Source organism: Nannospalax galili, unplaced genomic scaffold, assembly GCF_000622305.1.
Source record: "Nannospalax galili isolate Female #2095 unplaced genomic scaffold, S.galili_v1.0 scaffold563, whole genome shotgun sequence".
Lineage (NCBI taxonomy): Eukaryota > Metazoa > Chordata > Mammalia > Rodentia > Spalacidae > Nannospalax > Nannospalax galili.
In genome coordinates this window covers 431917-458741 of record NW_008350459.1, presented here as the reverse complement: position 1 = coordinate 458741, position 26825 = coordinate 431917, and the positions used below count along the sequence as shown (strand labels likewise).

Here is a 26825-nt window from a genome sequence, read left to right as displayed (position 1 = left end):
AAAAGATACAATATATTCTATATTTCTAAATATAGAAAACTCTTAGATACTTCAAATAAGTTCACTGAATGAACACACACACACACACACACACACACACACACAGAGTTGTGGGGCTGTGACTTCTGGTTTGTATGGGAGACTTTAAGGAGCCTCCATTCCATCTCCTGGTGACTTAACTACACACTGTAAAGGTTTCCTTAAATCTGCAGAGTCACTGTGAACCTAACCACTGTTACCTTGATTTATATATTCCAGGCAAGAAAACTTTGTTACTGGAATTTAATCCATCACTGAGCTATAGGTATTTTAACTTTTTTTCAAGATATATTTAATTAAAATGTAGTTGCCTATTAGGAAGTAAAATATGAGCAACAGTGATTTCTAATCAAAGAAAATAATGGTGTGTATTACAACTTAGAGGCTTTCCTGATGGAGTTCAGTTGTGCAGACACGGAAAACCCTGATACTATTTTGTAGATACAAGAATTAGCTTCAGAGAGTTGAACTAGTTAAGATTTGTTCAAACTAATTAGGACTAGGGACACATTTTCTTTTAAAATTTTTATCTTATTTTTGTAAGTATTTTGCTGCATGTAAGTACACCTGTACATGCACTGCCCTCACAGGTTAGAAGTGGGTATTGAAGCCCCTAAAATTGGAGTTATGGATGGTTGTTACCACCATGTAGTGCTAGAAACCAAACCCAGGTTCTCTGTAAGAACGTCAGCACTCTTAACTGCTGAGCCGTCTCTCCAGCCCCATGGATGCATTTCCCATTGAAGCATTATAAGAAACATATTGGAAATGTCAAATTAGCAAGAATTAGTCATCACTTGTTAGTCTGTTTACCAGAAAAGGGAGGGAGTGTAAAGAGGGAAAAATAAAATTTTATTCTTATTTTTCTATTAAAACTTTATAACTTGAAAGAATTAGTCATTTAATCTTTTGTTCTAAAATTTCACAGATAAAGTATTTGTCTATAATTTTATTACTTTTATGTATCTCCCTTTCCCCCCAAACATTTAGTATCTTTTCCTTTACCTCAGTCAGACTGCATAGATATGATGTTTATAAAAAGACAGGTACCTATTTAACTATTCAAAACTTAAGATGAGCCAGGCGTGGTGGTGCACGCCTTTAATCCCAGCACTTGGGAGGCAGAGGCAGGCAGATCTCTGTGAGTTCAAGACCAGCCTTGTCTACACAGCAAGTTCCAGGCCAACTAAAGGCTACAGGGAGACCCTGTCTCAAAAAGACAAATGAATAAATAAATAAATAAATACATAAATAAACTTAAGATGAGTGACTATCACTCATTCAGTTATATCAAGACTTTAAAGGCACAATAAAGTAGTTTTGTGTTTCTTATAATACCAAAAGCAATCCTTAAGATCTTCCATTCCTGAAAATTCCTAAATGCTTTGGAAAACCAACAAACCTGGACTGTTAATGTTGGAGTATATCTTTAAGTTAATACTTGAAATGAATGAAGATTGCAGGACATATACAGTAATCATTTGGAGATCTGATGAAGATCTGAGATTAAGAAATATTTAATGTAGGGTTGGTCATAACATAGAAGTATATAATTTAGGGGCTGGAGAGATGGCTCAATGGTTAAGAGCACTGACTGTTCTTGCAGAGGACCCAGGTTTAAATCCCAGCACCCACGTGGTGGCTAACAATGGTCTATAACTCCAGTTTCAGAGGATCTGACACCCTCTTCTGACCTCTTCAGGCATTGCAGAACACAGGTGCAGTTACATGCATGCAGGTAATACATTCAGACACATAAAAGTAATAATAAGCCGGGGCGGTGGCACATGCCTTTAATCCCAGCACTTGGGAGGCAGAGGCAGGTGGCTCTCTGTGAGTTCAAGGCCAGCCTGGTCTACATAGTGAATTCCAGGCCAGCTGAAGCTACAGGGAGACTCTGTCTCAAAAAGACAAAAAAATAAAATAAAATAAAAAATATGAAAAAATGTATAATTTAGAAAACTTAATTTCACCACAGCCAAGATGTCCAATTTTTTTCTCTACTTTTTCACATTATCTATTCTGACTAGGTAAAAATTCAGTAATAGCTATCAATTATGGGATATTTGCTTTGTGCTAAATACTGTATCAGGAACCTTTACAGGCATCTATTATCCCATTGAGTCTTTAAAAAATTTATTTATTTTATTTCCAATTATGTGTATATGTGTGTCTGTGTGTGTGCATGCACATATGTGTGTGCTGCCCACAAAGGCTCTCAGAAGAGGGCATTAGATCCCCTGGATTTGGAGTAACAGGTGTGCTGCCTGACTTGGGTGCTGGGAACCAAACTCAGGTTGCTGAATTATGACTAGTCATCCAGTTTATAGATGTCAGAAATACATTTGAATTCAGGTCTTAACCCAGCTTATGTATGAACTTAACCATTAAAGAGAGAGGAAGAGAGGTTCAGAATATATTAAACAATAGCTCCCATCATAAGCTAAATGTCCATGGGCCAATCTGTTCTCCTTGTATTCAGAATATTTAGCACATTATGGTTAGGAGTAGAATTTTGCTACTGAAAAAGCATAATACTGGGGTTTTGTTTGTTTGACATCTGACTTCATATGGTTTAGTAGTCCCACATGGATCTTGTTGGGCACGGTTGGAAAGTTTCCTAAGAAAATCCCAAGGCTTTAACTTTGGAATGCATTCAGTACTGGGAAGGACTTGGCTCTAGGATCCCACTTCCACTGCCTTGCAGGTCAAGGTGCCTTCTTCAGAGATCAGAAAACCAAGGTGTTTGTCCATATTTCATAATGCAGAATGAATGTTACTAAGTTTCAAATACTTCTAAGTGAAAATACATGGCACCTGGAAACACCTGGATGTGACCTGGTGCCATTAAAATCACTGCAACAGGACAAAGCTGTGTTTTAGGCCTCTTAGGTGTTTTCAATTAGAGGATACAACCTTAATCTATAAGATCATTTTGGCCCTGTGCTAAGCCATGGTGTCAATAGGATTCAGGGGCCAGATCATTATAGCCACATCCTTACAAGATAAGGATAGGAGATTTTTAGACATTAAGTGAGAAAGCTGGAATCAGTTCTCTAGAATTGCTCATTAAGACAACTCATCAGCAGCCATATTAGAAAATTCACTCAAGTTAGGCTCTAACATGTCCTCTTCACAGGTAATAAATCTGGTATGCATCTTCCAATAGGACATAACATTCTTTTCTTCCCTCCCTGTTTTCTTATTTTTCCATTTCATTTCAAGTCTTTACATCACACAGCATTTTAAGTATTCACATAAAATTTTTATTCTCTTTTCTTAAACAAGATTCCAGTTATTTCTTCATTTATGTACTCTTTGTTTAATATCTTATTATACCTCCTTCCCTCTGCCTGCCTCCCTCCCTCCCTCTCTGCCTCCTTCCCTCCTTCCCTCTGCCTGCCTCCCTCCCTCCCTCCTTCCCTCCCTCCCTCTTTCTTCCTTTCTTTCTCTTTCTTTCTTTCTTTCCTCAGTGCTGAGGATTTAACCCAGGACCCCAGGCATGCTTGACTGCAGACATACCTCTACCCAGCATTTACCCTTTCTTAATCTTTTGTCAGAAGAACAAAAGCCATACTTTGACATGACTTGATATATCAAGTTTCAGGACATCATTTATCATGCCTGTTATTCTAGTGCAAATGCCATATTCTTACTGTAAAATATTATTTTGAGGGCATGGTGGGGCACGCCTTTAATCCTAGCACTTTGGAGGGAGAGGCAGGTAGATCTCTGTGAGATCGAGGCCAGCCTGGTCTGCATAAGTGAGTTTCAGGTCAGCTGTGGCTACACAGTGACCCTGCCCCAAAAAGACAAAAAAATTATTTTGAGATGGATTTTGTGTGTTGCCCAGGCTGACCTTGAATTCCTGGACTCAAGTGTTCTTCCTGCCTCACTTTCCTTAGTAGCAAGGACTCATAGTGCCACAGCCCCCACCTTAGGACCATACCCTTTGAAAGGGCTCCATGTCCTTGTGATTGAAGGCTACTCTTTGGGAAAGGAGCTATATTCAAAGTGAAGGCCTGGCCTTGACATGAGCAGAGACTCAGGGCACTGTGAGACAGACCACACCAACTCTATGCAGGATTATTCCTAAGTGTGCGAAGAAGTGGGGCTTAGGGAAGAGTAGATATTTGCTTTGGTTCCAAGAGAGGAAGTGGGGAAGAGTATAGGCTACCAGGAATTAGTTTTTCCTTAAATAAAATATACATAGATAAAAATGCAAAATGAGCAATATTGCCAACATGTAGAGTAACTGCTTACACCTTGGGCTGTGCTGAGACCTGTAAGGAAAGGCACTACGGGAAAAGAACCCACAGCAAACCTTTCCAAAGACATGCAGCCGTCCTTACCTTCCGGATGTCTTGTACTGTTTCTGAAAAATAAAAATTTAAATTTTGAGAATTAAAGATCTATCCATACATAGGTAAGTATTAATATTTTTATAGGACTTTCACACATAGCTGAAGCTGGAGAGGCTTCGTCCCTTTTGGACCCAACTTTTAAAAATGTCAATTATCAGTTCCATATCCTGTACTATAGCACAACCAGTTTTCAGTTAGTCAAGGTTGTATTCCACAATCCCCAAGAGCAACAGTCCATTTCAATGTTAAAAAGTTGTGAAAGCTTCCTAACAATAACACAATACTACCTGAAAGAAAACAAAAAACCATGCTACAGGCCATGAGAGCTTCCTGCAGATTTGAGATGCTTTTGCTGATTTTTAGACAGTCCACTGGATTTTAGTTGAAAGACACAGCTGTTATCAACGAAGTCTCTTGGCCCCATGCTAGGGAGTACCTCAAGAAGAATCTCAGAGAGGGATTTATGAAGCCATATCTTATAGAGACCCTGATTATATACTTTTCATCTTTACAAGGTGTTTAATTACGTAAGCTTAGAAAGTACTGTTCCCACAAATTTCTCTCCCTAGAGGTAACCACAGTTCATCTGCGGGTCCTGCCTGATGTTCATCTTTCTGGGTCCTGCACCCACATCCCCCACCTCTTACAAGGTGCAGTTGCCACTTCTGCTTTTTAAATAAAGATGTATTACACATCACTGTATTAAGAAGGTAGAAAGCTTCTGCTAACAATATAATGTGTTAGTCGACAGATTTCTACCTTTTTAAACAGCAGAATATCCCATCATATGTATAAACAGACCACAATTTCATCGCTTCCTATAGGATGAGCCTTTTATGTAGTGCTCTTGAAATATTGCAAAAACCAAATCAGGGTTTTCCCTTATAAATAAATTTGTAGCTTATTGACATTTTAAGAGCTCTAGAAATTTTCTTTTTAGACAGGGTCTCATGTATCTCAGGCTGGCCTTGAACTTGCAATGTAGTTAAGGATGACATTTGCATATTCAGCGGTTGGGGTTGCTTTTGCAATTACTGTTCTACTCTGGAAGTAATATAGGAGTCATACCAGCTGCTCTGAGCACATGGAATGAGAGTTTAACTTCTGAAACATATACCTCAACTATACCACACCTAGCTCCACTTGCAGAGTACCAACATAGAGAGTTCTAGCTGTACTTGGTAATGCTATAAAAGCTGGGAAAATCTACTGTCCCAACCAGGAGTTTTGCAGTGTTAGTTCTTCAGTATCTTTTGGTCAAGTTTACAGTTTTTCCTCTCCATTTATCTCATTTAATTGTATAATTTTTCTGATTACTAATACTGATGACTGTTCTTAAATTTTACTGGGAGCTTGTTTCTTTGTAAAGCTGCCAGGTATATATGTGTGTATGTATGTATAGATAATATACATATATTATATAATAATGGAATACATGAAATATGTTACATATATACCTATATATGTTTAAAGGTCCCCTTTTCTCTTATTTTTGTTGTATGGTACTTCTTTCTATGTTAATCTTTATGTGTGTCAATAACATAGTATCTGACTGTACGTTTTGCAATGGGACACTTTTGCTGATAGAAATAGAAATCTTGCTTCAATCCAGCTATCAAACTCATCAAATTATAATTCATCTAACATTTTTTTGTGTGTATAGCTTGACTAACAATGAACGAGAGTGAAAAATACAAATATATTTCAGGACTTACCACTGCTCTTCATAACTTTGTGTGATCTTGAGGAAGGTTCTGAGAGAAGAACAAAACAGCATCATTTGCAAAACCAAATCAATATTTTTTCTCATAAATAAATTGGTAGCTTATTGGTGTTTTAGGAGCTCTAGAAATTTTCTTTGTTTTTAGACAGGGTCTCTTATATTTCACACTGACCTTGAACTTGCTATGCATCTGAGAATGACCTTGAATTCCTGATCCTCTTCCCTCCACTTGCCAAGTGCCGAGATTACAGGCACAACTGACCTATCATGCCCAGCTACACCTTGTCCTCCTCCACCCCCAGCTCTATCCCTCACTCTAGCCAGTCTGAACTGCTGACAGTGGCTGTCTGTCCTCATGCATGATGGCTCAAGTTCCAGGGCCTCTGCATGGACTATTCCAGTTCCATCTGCTGCAGCCTCACATTCCATCAGGGGTGCTGGTCCTTCCCTCTGCAAAGCCTCTCTCCTTCCTGGAACAGTGATCTCTTTCTCTCTTCTTTGTCTTTTCCTTCCATCCCACATATGCCATATGCCAAACCTCCATCAAACAGACTGGTATTTACATTCCTTTTTTTTTGGCCTTTTACTGTGAGGGTCTTGTAAACAGGAATTGCAAGTGCTATTTATCTCCTGGTATTCCTTGTTCGTAGCAAAGGGCAGAGCAAGTACTCAATAAATACTCCTTCAAATAAAACCAAGATCTGAGGGTTAAGAGAATACTTCCTGGAGCAAATGCATATGAAAAGTTTTGACTTGAATATTTTTTTGTGTGTCATTCACAAGATACAATTTTCAGCAGCAACAGCAAATAGGGTCTAATTAAGTACTAGCCAATGGTGATGATGAGGGTGTGTGTGTGTGTGTGTGTGTGTGTGTGTGTGTGTGTGTGTGTGTGGTGTGTTACTCTGGCTGACCTGGAACTTGATATGTAGACCAGTTTGGTTTTGGATTCACACAGGTCCACCTGTCTCTACCTCCTGAGTGCTGGGACTAAAGGCATGTACTACCACACCCAGCTGGCTGAGAATAGTTTATATTTGCTTGGTGGGAGTTACATAGAAAGGAATTTAAAAGAATGATTGGAGAGTTTATTTTAAGGTAGCTTCAGATGTATTCAAACTGGAAGTGAGCTAACAACAACAACAAAACAAACAAACAAACAAAAAACAGCCAGAAAATGCTTGTTAGTCAGGAAAGGACTTTCTCAGCATTACATTTGGGTTACAGCACCCTACTCACCAGATTTCCTTCTCAGTCGATATGGTGCAGAGCCTTCTTTAGAGCCACATGGTGCTTTTGTTTCTCCCTCAGGATTGTAACAGAAGCCTGGATGGTCTGTAAACATAGCCAGAGGCCTGAGTGTGAGCTCGGTGACTTGCATTTATCTTCTGCTTGCTTTCATACACCTTAAACTCAGAGAGATCTACCTGCATCTGCCTCCTGAGTGCTGGTACTTTTAGCATCAGCCCTGCCCAGCTGGCTGATACAAATAGAAAGGAATTTAAAGGAAAGACTAGAGAGCTAAAGGCAACCACAAATGTGGGGTGGTTGTAATTTTTAGAATTTTGTGCTACATCAGAAAACCCAGTAACTCTCAAGTGATGGGAATTCTTGTAAATAATCAACATGAATTTTTTTTTTTTAGGGGTTGGGGTAAAGGAGAAATGCATCATGGGGCCTTTTGGGTGGTGGTAGAAGTGGTAGGAAGATTTCACCCTGAAGGCTTATGTGACACTGTTGGTATATGCAGAAACCTAGACATGTGGCCAGCCATCAAGTGACTCACAGATTAACCAGGAGAATCAATGCAGAAACAAATCAGTATCTTGGGGAGGGATGAGTGTGTCTGTTCTCGCTACTAAGAAGGTGAGAGGACATCTTTTATTTTCTTTTTAAAAAATCTTTTATTTATTTTTATTTTATGTGCAAGTATGTAAGTGCACGTGTGTCATGCAATGCCCATGGAGGTCAGAAGAGGGCATCAGGTTCCCCTGGAACTGGAGTTATGGATGGTTGTTAGCTGCCATGTGGGTGCTGGAAACTGAAGCCAAGTCCTCTGCAAGAGCAGCCAGTGCTCTTAATGACTGAGCCATCTCTCCAGCCCAAGTGCTATTATAAGTGATGTTTTACAAATTTTGAGACAGAAAATGGATGGGTTCAAATAAACAATAGCATCTTTAATTATGCTAAGAAAACAAAACTTACGAATGGCATCCATTTCAAGTATTGCCTGCTTGGCCTGTAAGAGAAAATAAAATAGAAACGTTTTCATTTCTTCTTTAAACTACCAGTCCTACCTAACACAACTATTGTTACACACCTGAATAAATGGATTTTTAGAAAACACTGAAATAAAACTCTCAGTATTCTTTTAGTCATTAATGCATAGTTCAGGGGACACAAAGACTGTCCTCATAGGGGTTAGCAGATGCTGTCCATTTGGCACATCACATTGAAGGTTTGGTGATTAGTTTTGTCAACTTGACACAATATAGAATCACCTGGGAAGAGAGTCCCAATAAGAGACTGTCTAGATCAGGTTGGCCTGTGGGCATGTCTAAGGGGGACTGTCTTGATTATGCTAATTGATGTGGGAAATCCAGCCTAAAAGTGGGCAGACACTCCCCAGCCTTATGTCCTGAATTGTGTAAGAGTAGAGGAAGGGAGCTGAGCGGCAGGCGGGCAGGCAGGCAGGCATTCGTCTCTCTGCGATTGTGCATGTGATGGAACCAGCTGCTTCAAGTGCCTGCCTTGACTCCCTGTCATGATGGACTGTAACCTGGAACTGTGAGCCAAAATAAACCCTTTCTCCCCTGAGTTGCTTTTTGTCAGGGTGTTTTATTATAACAACAGACAGGAAACCAGAACAAGCTGGTACCCTCACCCTACAAAAGGAAGGGAGAGCGAGCTGATCATTAAGATCCACTGGGTAGGTAATTAAGAAATGTGGACTGTAACTGCCCAGCTGTGCTCTGCTGAGCCCAAAGCTCAAGACAGAGCGCGCCTGCATCTCAGAATGCCTTGATACCTATGTATCTCTGTGGGCCTTAGAACTACAGTCTTCAGGATCTTGGGGGATTGGTTCTGGGACCCTCCCACTACTGAGGACACCAGATCCATGGATGCTCAAGTCCTTCAGATAGACATTGTATTTACACACAGCCTATACATACCTTCCTGCAAACTTTAAATCAGTTCCAGATCATGTATAACTTCTAATAGATAAATGCCATGTAAATAATTTTATATTATAATGTTTTGGGAATAATGGTAAGAAAAATAAAATCTGTGCATACTAAGTACAGGCGCAATCCAGCCCCTTCTATCTCAGAGCAACAGTGTGTGTGTGTGTGTGTGTGTGTGTGTGTGTGTGTGTGTGTACGCAGCTGTGCTGTCTAGATGTGCTTCTCAACTGTAAAGTAGAATAGTAGGATCTACCCTTCAAAGTGCCATTCTCATTCACATCAACTGACAGCACTCCCCTGTCCACCACCTTCTACCCTTCTAGAGGATGGAGCCCAACACCCTGAGGGCTCTGCTCTACATACACTTAGCTGTTCAATCCCTAATGCTTTGGGTGTTGTTAATGTGGTCATATGTCCCTGACACTTAGAGGATTGTAAACAGGTAAGATGACTGTCTTGACCCAGCATTTTGCTTACTGATTCAAAGAAAAAAAGATCAGTTGGGGTAATCCTTGCCTTTTAATGCTGTTTTCATTTTCCAAGGACAATATAATTTAGTCTACAAACACTATGCTAAAAATAATTTAAAATGATTTCATTTCTACTCTGCTGAAGTCTGTGACTATTTGGGATAAATGGTAACCATATGTAATTTTTTAAGGTAGAGGAGGGGATGGAAAAACCTTACTTTTGAAAAAAAAAGATTAGCTGCCTCATGAACTAATATTTATATTGTATTTTTGAAACCTGAGATAATGAATTTGGTTCATTTTACATATCATGTTTGTATATGTTAATTCATAGCAAAGTATTTTCTTCCGTTATTATTCCCACTGTTTCCACTAGGCGTCAGCGGAGGACCACCAGGGAACTGAAGGAAGCCAAAGAGGCGGGGAGGAGGCCCGTGAATCACCAACAGCTGTGTTGACTTTAGTGGCAGGGTTGGGTTATATATTTCTTGATGTTTAAAGTATCCCATTATACATTTGTTTGATTTCATAGAAGTAAATGTATTTTGAAAGCTTTAACAAAACAATCTAAATAGATTTGATGAAAGATGTGAAAAACTTCAATTTAATAATTCCGTTTAAATAGGATAAGAAATTATTTCACCATTATAGTGGATAAAGTATATTAAATAAATATGTTTTCATTACTAGTGGGAGAAATATGGTTAAGAAGCTCTTTGGAGCCAGATGCCCTGGGTTTGAACCTGGATTTAGTCATGTACTAGTTAGTTGTAAAACTTGGACAATTTGCTTAATGTCTCTGAACCTCTGTTTTTATTTCTCTAAAATGGGAAGAACAAGACTCATGTCTAAGGTACTTTGCTGAGTGTGAACTAAGAATATAATTAGCTCAATGTATATGTGTTCAATAAGTTGTAATTTAGAACCCATTCTTAAACTCTAAATGAACTAGTAACTTGGGTGAGTAGTACAATGTTATTATGGCTACATTAACTGTTTTCAGACATAACGAGAAAACTACCAGGAATTCATATACCCAGAATAGGAGGAAGAGGACAGGTATAAGGCCACTGTCTCATTTGTAATGAACTGTAACTGCCTTTCAGAATCTCCTTAAGCAATTTGATTTTCCCAGGACATCTGTAAACAACAGGCGGGGCATATCAAAGATGCAGAAGGGCATTCCAAGGCACCAGGCCAGCAACCCTGACTAACCATGAAGAGAAGGCAACCGCCATTCTGCAAGAGTTCACTTGTGTTTCACAACACCATGATGAAATGAAATGTATACTTCAGTCTGAGCACACATCTCTGCACATTCATTTCCTGAATACAAAACCCACCATTGGCACAGCTTCTGAAGACCTGCCTCAAAATCTTTCCAAAACATGCAGAGGACACGTTGGGCAGAGGGGGCATACCTGTGATCCCAATACTCAGGAGGCCAATGCAGAAGTTCAAGACCAGCCTGGGCTATATAGTGAGACACTGTCTCAGTGAACCAACCAACCACACATGCATGGAGGGAAAAAAGGTAGATTTCTTCTTTCTTAGAATTCCTCTTGGTTTTCCATCCAGCAGCACTCCTATGATTTTGATCTCACTTCCTGCTCTGCCTTTCTTTTCCTGGCTCCATCATAGACATTACCCACATAAATGGCTACCTAGCCCTTCATCTTGGCTACTTTATCTCTAATAACCTTTTCCTCCGCTCCAGGGCAACAACATGGCACTAGGCACCCCAGAACCTGACAATACCAGGTGTGTCAGGCAGGATACCTTCTTCAACTACAGAGTTCATATTTCCATCTTTTGACCAGAATTCCCACTGAACCAGCTGATCACAAGCCCATTTGGGTTTTCCTCCACTCAGCCTATAATCACAATCATTGTAGTTGCAAGCTCTTGAGCTTGTGTTCCTCCTTGCTGTAGGAACCTTCTCTTGCCAGCTCTGCCACCCCAACCCAGAGAAACCCATGGGTGGGCACCATGTTCTGTAACAGCAGTTTCTAGGTTGCTAAGCAATTTGAAAAGCCACTGTCACCGATTCACAGTGGCAGCTTCAGGTGGGTTTTTGGTGCCTTGCAGAAAGGGTCTGAGGCATCTCTGACTAGTCCACGTTCTTTGGTAATGGGCCTGAACATCTCCACTTTCAGGCACCAACCCCACCTCATCTCTGCTTCATCCCAGCCAGCGGCTTTACTGTCCATCCCAGTGTCTCCAACTCTTCATGTTTTCCTAATTCCAGTACTATCTGGCTCTTTCTCATCCTTTTTCTCCCTAGCTCAGGGAAGATGCTTTCAACCCTTTCCAAGACTACTCCCCCACACTTGTGCTTATGACCCCTTCCAGTTCCCCAACCAACCCCCAGCCCCCTCCCTTTGCTGCCTCCGGCTTCCTCTTCTTTGCTGAGGCTCACTTACCTACATATTTTTTCACCCAGGTAGCAAGTCCTATTTTGATATGGCCTCTCTCTAAGCTATACACTCTTTTTCTTTTTCAGAACTTTATGAAAAGAAAAAAAAGTCCACACCCAGCCTGTTTCTCATTTCCCCCTTGCTCTCCCACCCACTGCAATTCTCTCAGTTGCCAGATCACAATCTGTTTTCCTTTTGCATCATTTTTTGACCTCTTCAAGACTGCCGTTTCCCCATCTTTTGTTAGCAGATGCCCTTCTCTTCTGGTTTCCCCACAACTTTCTTACTGCTCTTTCTTTGGCTGTCCTCCAAATTATCGCCTCCCACCTCATGATGACTTGTTGGGATTCCCAGGGGTCCCTGTTTCCCTTAAACATTTTCTGTGGGCCATCCTGTCAAATCTTAGGACTTTAATCACTGACTCTCCTGCTCCTTGGCTTCCAGAGCCTGAATTTCCACCTGCAGTCACCCTGCCAGCTGCTCCTCAGCTCCCATCTAACCGGTTCCACGCCCTCTGTGAACCTGTTTGGTAACTCCCAACACCATGCTGGGTGTAGCTCCTGATTCAAGCACAGTCTCAGTGGGTGAAATCTGTTTCCTCAGCCTGGGTGACCCGTCTTCCATCTGCTCTGTGTTGCCCTCCATAGGCTACTAGACTGCCTTCCACCTCCTGGGCCTCACCCCTGCCCTGTCTCCAGGCCCTCATGTCCCAATACCAGCTGTGTTTGGGGAACACTGTGACACTGGTCACTCCTGTTGTCCAAGTCTGGTTTTCCTCTTCCTTTCCCCCTACTTCATACAAACGTTCCTCATCCTTCAAGAAAGCAGAAGGCATTTTCCTTCCTCTGGGTTCTGGCCCCTCCCTGACTTTGTCCTTCTGAGACACCTGGCTTTCAGAGCTATTATTTTCCCACATTGTGCAAACAGATCTGGGATAGGCCGACTGGCAGCTGTAAATTCCTTTCCCACCAAGCTGGGTGGGTTTCCCACGTTCCCTCAGCACCCAGTACAGTGTCCCCAGGTTCTGAGGTCTCCTCAGAGCTTCCAGACTCAGTTTTCTATTAGTTCTCTACAAGTTTCTTATGGTCTTTCCATTATTTTTTTCTCCTTTTAATCTCTAAAGGAAAAACAGTAACAGTAATTAACAGTGCTTCTATAGTCTAGCACACATTGAAATCTCTTCAACTTGACTGGCAAATGCCATTGGCCTCTATAGATCTACGAATATCTATGTTCAACCTCTGAGATGCATTTTTGTTTTTTTGAGACAGGGTCTTGCTAGGCCATTACTCTGCCTCAGCCTCCTGGGTGCCAGGATTGCAGGCTCCCCAGATGCTCCATTTTGAAGCAGGGTCTTACTTCCTTGCAGACTGCCTTGCTAGGGCCCGAGTTTTTTCAGCATTACTGTTTGCTGATTGACTTTCCAATCTTACCTTGGCTGGAATCTTTGCTGCATGGTTTTCCAGAATCAGTCTCTTCAGGTGCAGAACCCAGAGGCGTTTGTCTTGCTGGGATTTGGCCTATGGGGGGAGGGGGTGATTTAGATAGTGAGATGTGAAAGGCCCAGCACCCAGCAATCCTCTTCCACTAGGGGATCTGGGAGGAGGCCCAGCAGTTACCTGAACTGTGTGCTGTAGCTTGGGGTTCTTGTAATGGAAGACGCTGAAGCTGAGAGGTTCCTTGGGAATCACCTCCACCAGCATGAGGTTGCCACACTGCCACATAGAATACAGGGGTGAGGCACACTAGGAATGGGACAAACCACCCCAGGTTTTGTGTGCCATGTGTGTGCAGACCTACCAGGATGTGAGCTTTGTATGTAAATGTGTCATCCCTCTTCTTTGTGATGAGAAGCAACTTGTCAAGGAGGAAGAGTGTCCTCTCGTTCTTTGCACGCTGGATGCGAAAGGTTCCCTCAAGCACCAGCTCCCCATAGCTGGTGAGGTCTGGTCCCTTCCAGTTGGTGAGCAGGCTCTGGATCTCCTGAGAAAGGGAGTATCCATGAGTGAAACTCCAGGCAAATTGCAGGGAGCCAGCAGCCCATCACTAAGCCTCAATGATGGTGACTGATGGTCTGTGATGTAAATCTGTGTTTATGAATGCCGTCACTCAAGGGTTATCCGAAATGAGTCAAATTGTTAGTTGTTGGATTGTCAATTGCTTATTGTTATTGCTTAACAGTCCCTGTGTTGTGGCTGGTGACCGCAGCCACACCTTTCCAAAGCTTGATAAAGGCGTCACCAGTACAGACCTCAGATGGGCATCCTTCCCTGACCTTCTAATCCCTTCCTATGGATTAAAAATCCTTCAGTGTTGGGCCTAAAAACTTTGTTCCAGAAACTAAGTCTATACCATATAGAAACTGAAGTCTATATAACATTCACAAGACACATTCTCAGAAGTTTTCTGACTTTAAATTCATTTATTTAGGAAGGAAATGGACAATTCTTCAGCTTTAAGGCTTTCGATGGGACTTGGAAAATATAAATTGGCAATATAACTGATTTATATTGCACATCAAAACTTTTAAGGTTTTATTACTTAGAAAAATGAAAATATTCATAATTAAGGAAACCACATGATGACAAAACTCTTGACTGGGAAGCTGGGTGTGTTGCAGAGTGTTTGTCTAGTATCTGTAAAACCCTTTGGCTTGTCTCACTACAAAAAATAAATAAAATAAAGTAACTCCTTTTGGCTGGAAACAGAAATGGATAAAGTTAACTTTGTGACAGAGTCTGATTTAATGGTACCTTCAAAATGTCAGGCAGATTCATACAGTCTGAAAAATGAGCCATTTAGTCATTTTTGACTATATAACAGATGTCTGACATTATATTTGTGTAACACTACTGCAATTAAAACAACAGACATAGCCTGAAGAATAGAATGTGGTCTTTCTCTGACTTTTGACAGTTATGACATTGCACCAAGCTTTGGATGCCTATGGGTGAAATCCAGGGTTTCTTCTGACACATGAGAACAACACCTTTTTTTTTTTTTTTTTTTTTTCCCCTTGGGCTGAGTTAGCTGTGCAGTCCCTCTGTGTCTTTCTGTCTCACTTTTAGGGACACCAAGGGCTTTGGAATTAGCTTCCCACATGAGATTTTGTTTGGAAGTGGTGCATTTTTTTTGAGGTGCCCAGGATATGATAATTGGCTCAGCATCTATCAAAAGTTTCTGAAGATTTAGGAGTCACAATGGTGGTACTGAATAAGCCCTTAGCAAACTGTCATCTGAAGATGATGACTAGAATGATGTGCTTAAGAGTCAGGTCTCGAATGAAATGGCAAAGGATCTGATTCAGTTTCCAGTCCCCTCACTGAGTTGCCTGCCCTGTGACCACACTTACGCCATATCTTACAGGTTTGCATGAACTAGTGAGAAAAGACTAGAAACTTAAAGAGTCTTTAGAGAAAGTTGCTTTCCATAAGAATTATTAATTTGTTATAAGATTAAAGCCTTTGGAGACCCAAATATTTAAAACTACAGTCATCAAAGAAGTCATAAGCAAACTACTGGTTTAAAAGTGACAATATAGGCAGGGCATGGTGGCGCACGCCTTTAATCCCAGCACTCAGGAGGCAGAGGCAGGCAGATCTCTGTGAGTTCAAGGCCAACCTGGTCTAAATAGTGAGTTCCAGGATGGTTGGGGCTACAGGGAGACCCTGTCTCAAAAAGACAAAAAAAAAAAAAAAGTGACAATATAACTTTGTCCTAAGTAGCCATTCTAAACAATGGTCAGTATAATCAGCACCCTGACCTTTCTTCAGAGAGGACTCTGACGGGACCATGAAATGAGGGGTACCACTTCTGCAGCCTGAATATTTGATTTGGAAAATAATAATGTGTCAGTGCACCTGCTGGGCAGTGGCGCTTCACTGTGGGCTCACCTGTAAGCGGACAGCATGTTCGTGCTTCCGTTTCATGTCATTGATGTGCCAGGCCACTCGCTGCATTGTGTCTATAGCATCAAGCACGACATCGTACCCTTCCGTGTCCTTGTCAAGGTGATTTTCTATTTCCTTTAAAAGAAATGTCATTTTTTTTTTCTCATGTAGCCAGCGAAGCAAATGTAACCTTTGGGGTTAATTCTATATATATATATATATATATATATATATCTCAGATCCTCTGGAACTAGAGTTGCAGGTGGTTGTAAGCAGTCACGTAGGTGCTGGGAATCAAACCTGTGTCCTCTGAAAGAGCACCAGTGCTCTTAACTGCTGAGCCATCTCTCCAGCCCTACTATCATTCCTTTAAGTGATAACTTACTATAAATATCTATCACAAAATGGCAAGATGGGAACAAAAATGTGTAGGAATAGTCAAAGTACAGTTCCAGGATAGAGTATAAACCCCATAGTAAGTCACACAGAGATTACAGTTATAATGGTGCCAATGTAAGATAGCTCTGAGTAATCTCATTCTCATTCTTACAAGATAAAAATAGCCTTCTTTTCTCATAGTGGCAGAAAAATGTCTCAAATAGGACTCAGAAATAGAGTGGACATTATCTTCACAAAGACTACCTCCAAAGGCACTGGGAATATAGCTCAGTCAGTGGTAGAGTATGAGCTTAGTAGATACAGGCCCTGGTTTGATCCCAGCATCAATAGAAGAGAAATAAGCAAAAGCCATCATAGCAAGTGCATCTTCATGTAATCAGAGTTTCAAAGCCCAGCTGAGGTTCACTAAAGACAGTCATTCAGAGGACTGAGAAAGCTAACAGCATTCAGGAACTCATTCATCTTGGCATGGAGTTCCACAATCCCAGGGAGGGGAGAGAGAACACAATATCTCTTCTGATTCTTGGAGCACCTATCACTCCTGTCTTGGACTCCTCAAGATTCTAAACACAGAGGGGGCTGGAGAGGTGGCTCAGCAGTTAAGAGCACTTGGTCTTGCAGAGGACCTGGGTTTGGATCCCAGCACCCACATGGTGGCTAACAACTGTCCATAGCTCTAGTTCCAGGGGCTCTCATGCCCTCTTCTGTCCTCCACAGGCACTGCATGACAGGGTGCACTTACACACATGCAGGCATAACATTCATACACATAAAAGTAAAAAGTAAGTAAAAAAATTTTAAAAAGATTCTAAGCATAGAGACCATTGGTCTTTTGATTATTTTGTCTTCTCCACAGTACCCAATGAACAGATGATGGTCAGTGAATACTTTTATCTTTTTCTTTTTCTTTTTAATGGCACTGGAGACCAAGCTTAGGGCCTTACCGAGGCATGATGGACAACTACACCACCATGGAGCTACATCCCCAGTTGAAATAAATGCTTATTAATTTGAAGGTGTATCTTCTTAAAAATAATGATCCTGTGTAAGTATAGTGAGGCCTCCATGCTCATGGGTTTCACATCCGTAGATCCAACTAACAATAGATTGAAGATATCTGGTTCTATAGCTATCATACTCTTTTGGGGAAAAGTCTATACATAGTCAATACAGAGCTATTCCCCTAAGCAACAGAACAACTCTTTACCCAGTATTTACAGTGCATTAGATATTATAAGTAATCTAGAGATTATTTGAAGAATCATATCTGGGAGAAAGTATGTGAGTTATTTGTAAATGATTCTCTATTATTATTTTTAAAATGTAATATACAAAGTAATGAGTTTACTGTGGCAGTCTATGCTATTTTGTATAAGAGATCTGAGTAGCTGTAGAGTCTGTTATTGGGAAACCAATCCTCTGCAAATATCAAGGGATAGCGCATCTAAAACAATAAGAACTTGGTTGCTGGATTGTTTCTATGACATGCTGTACATAAAAAGAAGAGCTTAGAGCTTATGGTATAATCCTGAAGATCAATCCCATTACTTTATTGTAACACTTTTAAAAACTGAGTATTCTAATATTTTATCCAGTTTGATACTGGAGAGGAATTTACATTTTCTTTCTATATTCAGACCCACCCATTAAAATGTCTTATGAAATTGTGCTACAAGCTAAGTTCAAGGTGAATGGCAAACCTTTAAAAACTAATAATTTCTTCTTTTTAGAGTAAGAGTCAGTGCCTTTTGATTGATAGCTAGCTGGTGGCCTAGAAGACTGTAAGAAGAGTCTTACATGTCATACCAACACAATTTAGCAGAGATGTATCTTGGGGTAGGTGCTACTGATTCAGGACACTGGTTTAGTAAACTTATCAACTTAAAAAACTGAAGTAATATCTCTGATGTGGCTCTAAAGGATGATGTAAGATTCTCCAAAGGTGAGCTATCCAGGCACATAGACAAAATAAAGAAATTCTGAATAAATAAAATACTAAAAAAAATTTAAAAGACGCTGGATTAAGAACAGCAGTTAAGAACACTTGCTGTTCTTCCAGGGGACCTAGATTTGAGTCCCAGCACCTACATGGCAGCTAATAACTGTCCACAACTCCCAGTTCCACGGGATCTGATACCCTCCTTCTGGCCTCTTTGGGCACTGCAAGACAACAGTGTACTTATGTACATGCAGGGAAAATACTCATACACATAAAATAAAAATAATAAGTAAAATATTAAGAAAGAAATTCTGGTAAAGTTGGAACAAAAATGTTATAAATTTTCACGTGTAAACTTAGCAAACCTGGATTGTTCAAGTTAGAAATCTACAATAATTCAAAAGAAATACCAAACATGGTCTATGACCACACTACCCTGAGCACAGTAAACCTTATCTGATCTTGGAAGCTGAGCAGTGATGAGCCTGATTAATATTTGGACGGGAGAGATACCAGGCATGCTGATAAAGAGAAGTTTTAGATGAAAATTCCTTTATTTTTAAAATTTATTTGTTTATTGATTGATGGATTGAAGTAGGGTCTCATGTAGCTCAGGCTGGCTTCTAACACTCTATGTATGCAGCCAAAGATGACCTTGAAGTTCTAATCCTCCTGCCTCTACCTCTAAAATCCTTTTAGGAAAAGATTCTTAATGTAGTATAAAAATCGTAAACTATAAACACTGTCTTATTTTTACTAAATCACCATGAGCCAGTGAATGTGGGCATGTTGTAGGACCTGAAGGCACGCAGACTTGCCTCAGCCCTGCTCCCCAACCCTGTTGTTCTGCCCTTCCTCCACTGCAAAGCTAAACAAATCCTACTTCAGAACACAAATTATCTTTAATAGAATAGAAGCGATGCTGAGCCCCACTCTGATATCTGAAGTGATGCTGAGCCCCACTCTGATATCCAGAAATGATGCTGAGCCCCACTTTGATATCCGGAAATGATGCTGAGCCCCACTCTGATATCCAGAAATGATGCTGAGTCCACTCAGATATCATTCACCACACTGCTCATCTGTCCACTTTCTTTCCAGCACCTTCTCCTTTCATTCATACATGAATCAGCCTATGACAAAAAGTTTTCTCTCCCAGCTGCCTACTGAATTGGGGCTCAGGGAAATAAAACATGAAAAAAAAATCTGCTTTTCATTTAGATGATAGCACCCAGTCTGAAACTGTCCCTGCCCAGCCCAAGGCACTCATCAGCTCTGTCACTATCCAAGCTCAAATTAATCTTTCAGGTTGGCTGTTGTCAATAGGGCTGTAGCCCTGGCATAAAATATCTCTAATTTCTCAAAGCAGATCAGTCTGTTGTAAAGTATGAGTGTGGAAAATGTTTCCATATGCCCCTATCTCCTGGAAAATGTTCTAGCACAAGCTGAGACTTACATGCAAAAGGAGATGATATTTGAGAATCCGCTGAACTGGTTTTAGGAGATAGGACCCTAGAGGCAGCGAGTGTTTCAGAGTTTCTTGGCGTTCCCGGAAGAACTTGGCCAGTATCTTGTTCCTCATGCACTCTGTTAACATGGCAACTGACCTGCAAAAGAAGCAAATGGTTTTTCTCTCCACTCAATGTTTTACATAGGTATTTGAGTTTTAAATGCTCGTGTCAATAAAAATGCCCTAAAACAGGTATTATAACACAGAGCTATCGATAGGCTAGAATGTCTTGGGGCAAGTTAGAAAAGAGGTCCCTTTGGGTGGGTGAATTAGAAAAGGGTTCTGGACTCAGTGGTATAGTACCATGGGCTCCAAGCTTCTAAGAAGCAAGATCCTTCCTTCACACACAATGCCACAAGGCACATGGCTTGGCAAGAGACACGAGTTGGATTTCAGCCCCTACATATACCCCATCTGGATGTCTTTGTACAGTGTTCATGTTGCACATCTGTATTCCATTCTCTCAAGTCAGGTTATAAGGAGCTGCCTCATTGGACTAAGAAAAGGGAGTTGCTGTTTGCTATAGACCTGGCCTCCTGTCAGGGCGCTTGTCACCCCTTTGATGGTTACCTTTGTGAACTGTACCCACTGTACCACTTTCCCAGAGTTGACCTCTCTTTGAGGAACTTTCAACTGCTCCCCTCTTTATCTTCAAGTGCTTTTCATTCTTGATAGTCTCATTCCTGACAGAGAATGCTTCAGTGTAGGGTGTTAGAAAAGGCGATTAGGGGGCTGGAGAGATGGCTAAGCAGTTAAGAGCACTGGCTGCTTTTGCAGAGGACCCAGGTTCGATTTCCATCACCCACATGGTGGCTTACTACCATCTGTAACTCCAGTTCCAGGGGATCCAATGCCTCTTCTGACCTCTGAGAGCACTGCATGACACGGGTGCACTTATACACATAAAGGAAATACACTCATACACATAAAATAAAAATAATAAATAAAATAAAGGGGGGGGCCTAGAGGTTTTCTGCATCCTTCAAAGCTAATGTGTAGCAAAACATATTAAGGCAGTGGATGAAACAATGCTCATCTCTCACACATCAAGCTAGCTAATGGTCTTAGGAGACACACACACACACACACACACACACACACACACACACACACACGGCACACGTAAATTAAAATCTTATGGCAGAATAACTTGGAAGCAGGTGGAAATAATTTTATCCTTCTCCCTAAGTCATTAACATGTTTCCAGGATTGAGAAAATCAGATGCAGACAAACAACAAAATTAGGCTCCTTAGAAAGACGTTAAATGAAAGTCTCGTATTTGAGCCATTAGAATACCTTTTGTGTCCATCTGCTTTTGAAAGTATCTGTTTAAACTAATATATATCTCCCCCGAGTCCAGATTTCAAAACTCTTTATCGTGTGACCTGGGGATTTTTCTGAAGTTCTTTAGAATTAGACTCAGCTGCTCGGTAGCCTGATGGCCCCAAGTTCTTGCTCAAGATCAGAACCTGTTGCAAATGGGGAGCATATGACATGCAGGTTCCTGGAAGTCCCAGGCACAGGGCAGGCATCTAAGGACAGTGGCCTGTCCTCCTTTCTGCCTGTCCCTGAGGGAAGGAGGGAGGGCCCTGTGCTTCTTCACAGTGAAATTACTGGGGTGTGACTGGCATGAAGAGGACACTGCGCCAAGGTGGTGCTGGCCAAATTTAGTACCAGCCTAGATCCCAAGGGGGAAGGAAAATCCTGGCACTCCTGGTTTGCTAAGACAAGGCAAAGGGACTCTTGAGTCTCCGAGCAAACTGCTTGGAGACAGAGGGCACAAAAATATTTCTCTATGAATATTAAAACTGCACAATTGGGCAAAACTGGATATGCCTTCTTCAGGGAGAGAGCCCTCTGCTAACATAGGTTTCTTCAAAGGCAGATTCAAAATAAAAACACATTCTCTCCAGGACACTGTCCTTAACCATCCCTTTGGGGCTATCCTTCTCTACATTGTGTATCTTTGGCTTCTACCTCATATTACCAAGCTCGTTCCATATTAATTTACATCTATGTGTTTAATCTTCCCTAACATACTATTCCATTACTGTGTTTAGTTGAATTCTGATCCTGGAAAGGATACCAACGTCTTGAAGGCAGGAAAGTTCATTCCTACATCCTGCTGACCTGCACTAAGCTTGGAATTGTGTGGAATGAATGACCGACGAGCTCTTGAGGTCATTCCTGCACAAACGAGCTTGCTTTTCCCCACTGTGAGGCAGCTCAGCATAGGACACTGCTTTCCCTTCTCATTCTGCTTCCTCCATAAGTCAGAAAATCTTCTGAATTTGCCATTTTGAATGTTTATGTGAAGAGGTTATTTCTTTAGATGGCGTGGTTACAGTGAAATGTACACAGTCAGAATCTCTAAGACAAGTGTCTCTGTTGTGCATGGGGTTTTGGCTTAAGGACCATGGGAGTGAATTGGGGGCATACTACAATTTCCAGATAGCTCCTGTTGAGTGGGAACAAATACTGTAGCAGAAAAACTTGCTTAAGTGAAACTGCAAACTACGGGTGTGTCTACAGATAAGGATACACGATAAACACTTGACTATGCATGTGAGAGAAACCTGGAAAAGCATGTTTGTCTAACAAAATGAATAAACGTGGCACAGCATAGTGACGATTACTTAGAGGAAGAACTAAAATCCTACCACCAGAAGCCGTTTGTCAAAAGCTTCGGGCTTCTGGACTCTTTAACACAAACTAGCTTTGTAGGGCTACTTCTGAGCCAGGGGCAGGGGTGCCCTTCTTTCCTGCAGCAGTATGTGGGTCCAGCTATGTGGATTCTACAAGTTGTATCCCAAGTACAACCCCAAGCTTGGCCCAGAGGGTATGGATCTCCCCAGCTCTCTTCCTGGCTTGTCTGTGAGAGCCTGCTAATGATAGTTTTCACATGAAGTTTTAAAACATTATAAGGATGGTGAACATATAAGGTAGCCAGAGGTTGGAACAGCCTCGGTTCAAATCCTTTCTGGGCCATTCATTAGCTGCAGAATATCATGGAGTTTATTTGTCCAGGGACCCTCAGCAGGTCTATCCATAAAATGGGGAGTGCCTGGGGTGGTGATTAGCTTGGACTTGGTGAGAATCTATTGAGTTCTCAGCACTAGGATGGGTGTTCTGTGTTTTTTAAAAATATTATTTTTTTAAATTTTAGGTATATGAGTGTATTGACTGCATATACATAAGTGCACCCATGTCATGCAATGGCCCGTGGAGGTGAGAAGAAGGTGTCACATTCCCCTGGGAATGGAGTTAGGGATGGTTATTAGCTGCCATGTGGAAACCAGTGATCTTAATCCCTGAGCCATCTCTCCAGCCCCCATTCTGTGTTCTTTTAATCTCTCAATATCTCTCTACCACTGTGAATGTTAAATTCAGCATTTCATGTTTATAGTGTTCAATTGCGCTTAGGAGTCAAATCAATAAATGTCTGATGGAGAAAAAAAAATATTTAGAGTTGTAGTCCATTGTCTTGAGCTCTTACTGAGTGGCTAGTACATTGTTGAGGTTGCCCCCTGACCCATCCTCTGGCCAGTGCTCTTTTAGTATAAGCAAAAGGGATCCAACAACCCTGGGAGGGGATAGGTCCCATTTCCTCATGGTGGCTTCTCATGATCTCTCCTTTCTGAACTCTATAAAACGTGTAAAGCTCATAAAACTTACCAAGCCAAACCAGAACACGTTTGCTCCCCAGCTGGGTTACATAAACTCATCAGCTTCATTTCCCCATCTTAAAAATATGGCCCATGTAGAAAAAGGTTAACAGATAAGCAGAGGGCTTGATGCAAATGAGTCTGTTTTCCTTTGGAGCTACCTGGGGACCTTGTTGGTCTCATTCAAAGTCTTTCACAAAGTTCCCCTGACCCGGCAGAGCGGAGCCCCACAGACCAAAGGCATTAACCCATGTCTAGGATTCCCATAATCTGTCTCACAAGTTTTGCATTTCCCACGGGCTTCAGCCCAATGCCGGGCAACACTGGTTCTAATGACTTAAAACAATATGAAAGCGCAAGGAACACCTGCTCCTTCCTGGGCCATACCTTGGGTAGTTAGTGCAATACTGGGTATAAATGTGGAACTCTTCACTCTAAAAAGAAAAAGAAGAGACTTTCATAAGCCAAAAAGCACAGACACCAACATTCATTCAAAAATACAAGAAGTATCAACCAAGCCTCTACTGCTCAATCAAGTTGTTCTGTCCCGAGGTATGTGGGGATCATACCTGCCACTGCTCTGTACCGAGAGCCCACATACCTTGAACTCCAATAAACATTTTGAACACCCATGTCCTAGTGAATCTGATGACAATCAGGAAGCATGAAAATAAAGTTTCTGCCCAAGGTGCTTATGGTCCTCTCTGGTGGATATGCAGTGTGGGAGGGAAATATAAGTAGGTTTTGTTTAAACATCCTGCAGAAAGAATATGTTGGAGTGGGCGCAGGAGCAGAAAGTTGCTGGACACTCTCAAGGTCCTGCACATGCAGCTATCTCTGCCCACAATCACTTTCAATCTTCATTTTGTAGCTGCTGGGCCTGCTTTGGGACTGAACCCAGACTGCATTTCTTCCAAGCATCTTTCCAAGAGCTTGAGTTGAACCAACTGCTTGCTCCTAACTCTGGGCATCTATCATACCCAGCATCAATCTCTCTGGAAGCCCTGACCAAATGACAGTGATCTTTTCTATGTCTGACTCTAGTGAGAGCTCCTTCAGGGCAGGGGTCATATAACATTCTTTTGACATAGAATATTTGTTGATCCGAGTCTCTCTTGCTCCTCTAGATCCCCCCTTTGGCTGGCCTAGAACTCACTATGTATCAGCCTCAAACTTAAATAGAACCACTTGCCTCTTCTTCCTGAGATCTTGGCTTAAAGGTGAGCACCACTGCACCCAGTCATTTTAGCACCTTTTCTGCCGCACAGTCTCTCTCTCTCCCTTATACTCTAATTTGGGGGAAGTATTCTTGGATGAAAGGAGCATATGGGGTAGATAGCATTGACTTGGCTCATTCTAATGACATGAATACCCCAAACTCCTAGCATTTTCTTGATGATAATTCCAGTAGGTGTCCAGGGTATGTGTATATGCATGGTGGTCTGTGTACATGTGTGCATATATACACATATGTGCAATGAGTGTTTTGTAGCCTCTCTCTCTCTCTCTCTCTCTCTCTCTCTCTCTCTCTCTCTCTCTGTGTGTGTGTGTGTGTGTGTGTGTGTGTGTGTGTGTGTACATACGCACTCATTGGCCTGAGCTCTGAAATGGGAAAAGCACTTGTGGGTAGGTGACTGAGCAAGGAGGGAGAGGAAGCCAAAGGGAGTCTGAAGTCAAACTGTCTCTCCCGTGTGCTGTCCAGAGTCAGCCCTGCCAGACGCCAAACGAAGGATGAGCATGCTACTGGCAGTGAAGGCAGTCCGGAGACAGACCCAGCCTTTCCAGCCACTTCCAGAGCTCTGGGGGCAGATTAATTTGTATGAGGGAGGAGGCTTGGGCTCATTTCTGCCCTCCAGAGATCTGGCATTCCAGGGGCAGTAGGTAGAAAGCAACAGTATTTTCCTTTTATTGGCTAAGAATTTCCTTAGCCTACACATACCACAAAAGAAAGCCAGGTCAAAGATGAGTCGCCATGTAAAGCCTCAGCGATTCTGATAAAAGCAGAAGTGAACAGCCAACTTTAGCTCTTTCCTAATGACCTCTCAATTAAAGCAATTTTCCATCCCTCCCAGAGTGGAGTGGAGCAGCTGGTGGCGGTTCAGAAAACGTAACCTCTTCTAAATGTAAGGGTGCTGAGCGAGAGGTAGCTACGTGAAACCCAGTGCTCCCTATCGACTCCCGCTCCTATGTGAAAGTGTGGAGTGCTGAAGTCAGTCTTCTAATTAAACTTGGCAATATTACAATGAAAAATGAGATTTGGGAGTTGGCAAGGAGGCACATAAACAAACTTTTATGTGAATAATTAAGCCAAAGCTAAGCATATACTGGAACATCTTTAATCAGTTTGTGATTACAGTTACCAGTAAAAGCCAAATGTTTCCGAAAGCTTCTATGCTGTTTATGTGCTGTGGTTATTTTAACATAATGTCTTTGATATACTAGGCCTATCTTTTTCTTTTTTTTTTCTTTTTTTTTTTTTTACACCATTACCATTTCTCCTGTTTGTTTTCTTTGTCTTCTTAAAATTCCTACTCGATGAGAGAATCAATTATAAAGCAGGCAGTTGTTAAAAAATTGTGTGTGTAAGCATATGTGTACCAACATTTTCCACAGAAACACACACAAACCTATGCAGTCAGGTTATAAACAAGCCCATTGATTGTCTTCAAGCAATTTCAATAAAACCCAGAGCTGTGCTATGTTTGGATTCTAAGCCACTTAGACGGGCCTGTGGCCATCAGAATGAACTGTGTGGAACAAGTCTAGAGCCAGGTCAGGCTGGAACAACATCCTAGGTTCACCTTAGGCTCCAGGACTCTAAACGAGGTGCTAATTCATGGTTGGCCTGGAAGCACCACCTTGAACTCCACTTCAACTTTTATTCACGCCAAACCTTTATGCAACTTTAAAAACCACATGAATTTTTGATGCAAAACAGTTTCTGCTAAAGGTTTTCCAAAGAAAAGTTGTCGGATCTTGAAGATAAATTTAAACAAGACAGGCCCCTGTCTATGCCAGGTAGTGTGTGGAGGAAGGAGTGCAGCCAAGGATCATCGGGTATTTTTCAGAATACCGTCTCCTTCCAAGTTCAGAGCACAAACTTGCTGCCATCTGTTTTTAAAAATCAAGACCATTCCTTGTATTTTTCTAAATCATCAGTGCAACTTGAGAAATATAGAAAGTCAGAGTGTATTTTTAAGATGCCAGAAATCAATTTTGCTTT

General features: G+C 41.4%; 1 protein-coding gene across 2 annotated transcripts in view; it reads right to left on the bottom strand.

Moving 5' to 3' along the window:
• The window catches only part of Plekhg1 (pleckstrin homology and RhoGEF domain containing G1), a 161861-nt gene that overhangs the window by 12936 nt on the left and 122100 nt on the right, over window positions 1-26825 (bottom strand). For both annotated transcript variants that reach the window (XM_029570756.1, XM_008847732.2), the window contains exons 5-14: window positions 23990-24036; window positions 19883-20033; window positions 16092-16223; window positions 13999-14181; window positions 13818-13913; window positions 13632-13718; window positions 8332-8365; window positions 7366-7461; window positions 6119-6157; window positions 4392-4414 (exon numbers count right to left, since the gene is read on the bottom strand). In XM_029570756.1, coding sequence (XP_029426616.1) covers window positions 4392-4414; window positions 6119-6157; window positions 7366-7461; window positions 8332-8365; window positions 13632-13718; window positions 13818-13913; window positions 13999-14181; window positions 16092-16223; window positions 19883-20033; window positions 23990-24036 — 888 coding nt within the window. The remainder of the gene's footprint in view (window positions 1-4391; window positions 4415-6118; window positions 6158-7365; window positions 7462-8331; window positions 8366-13631; window positions 13719-13817; window positions 13914-13998; window positions 14182-16091; window positions 16224-19882; window positions 20034-23989; window positions 24037-26825) is intronic.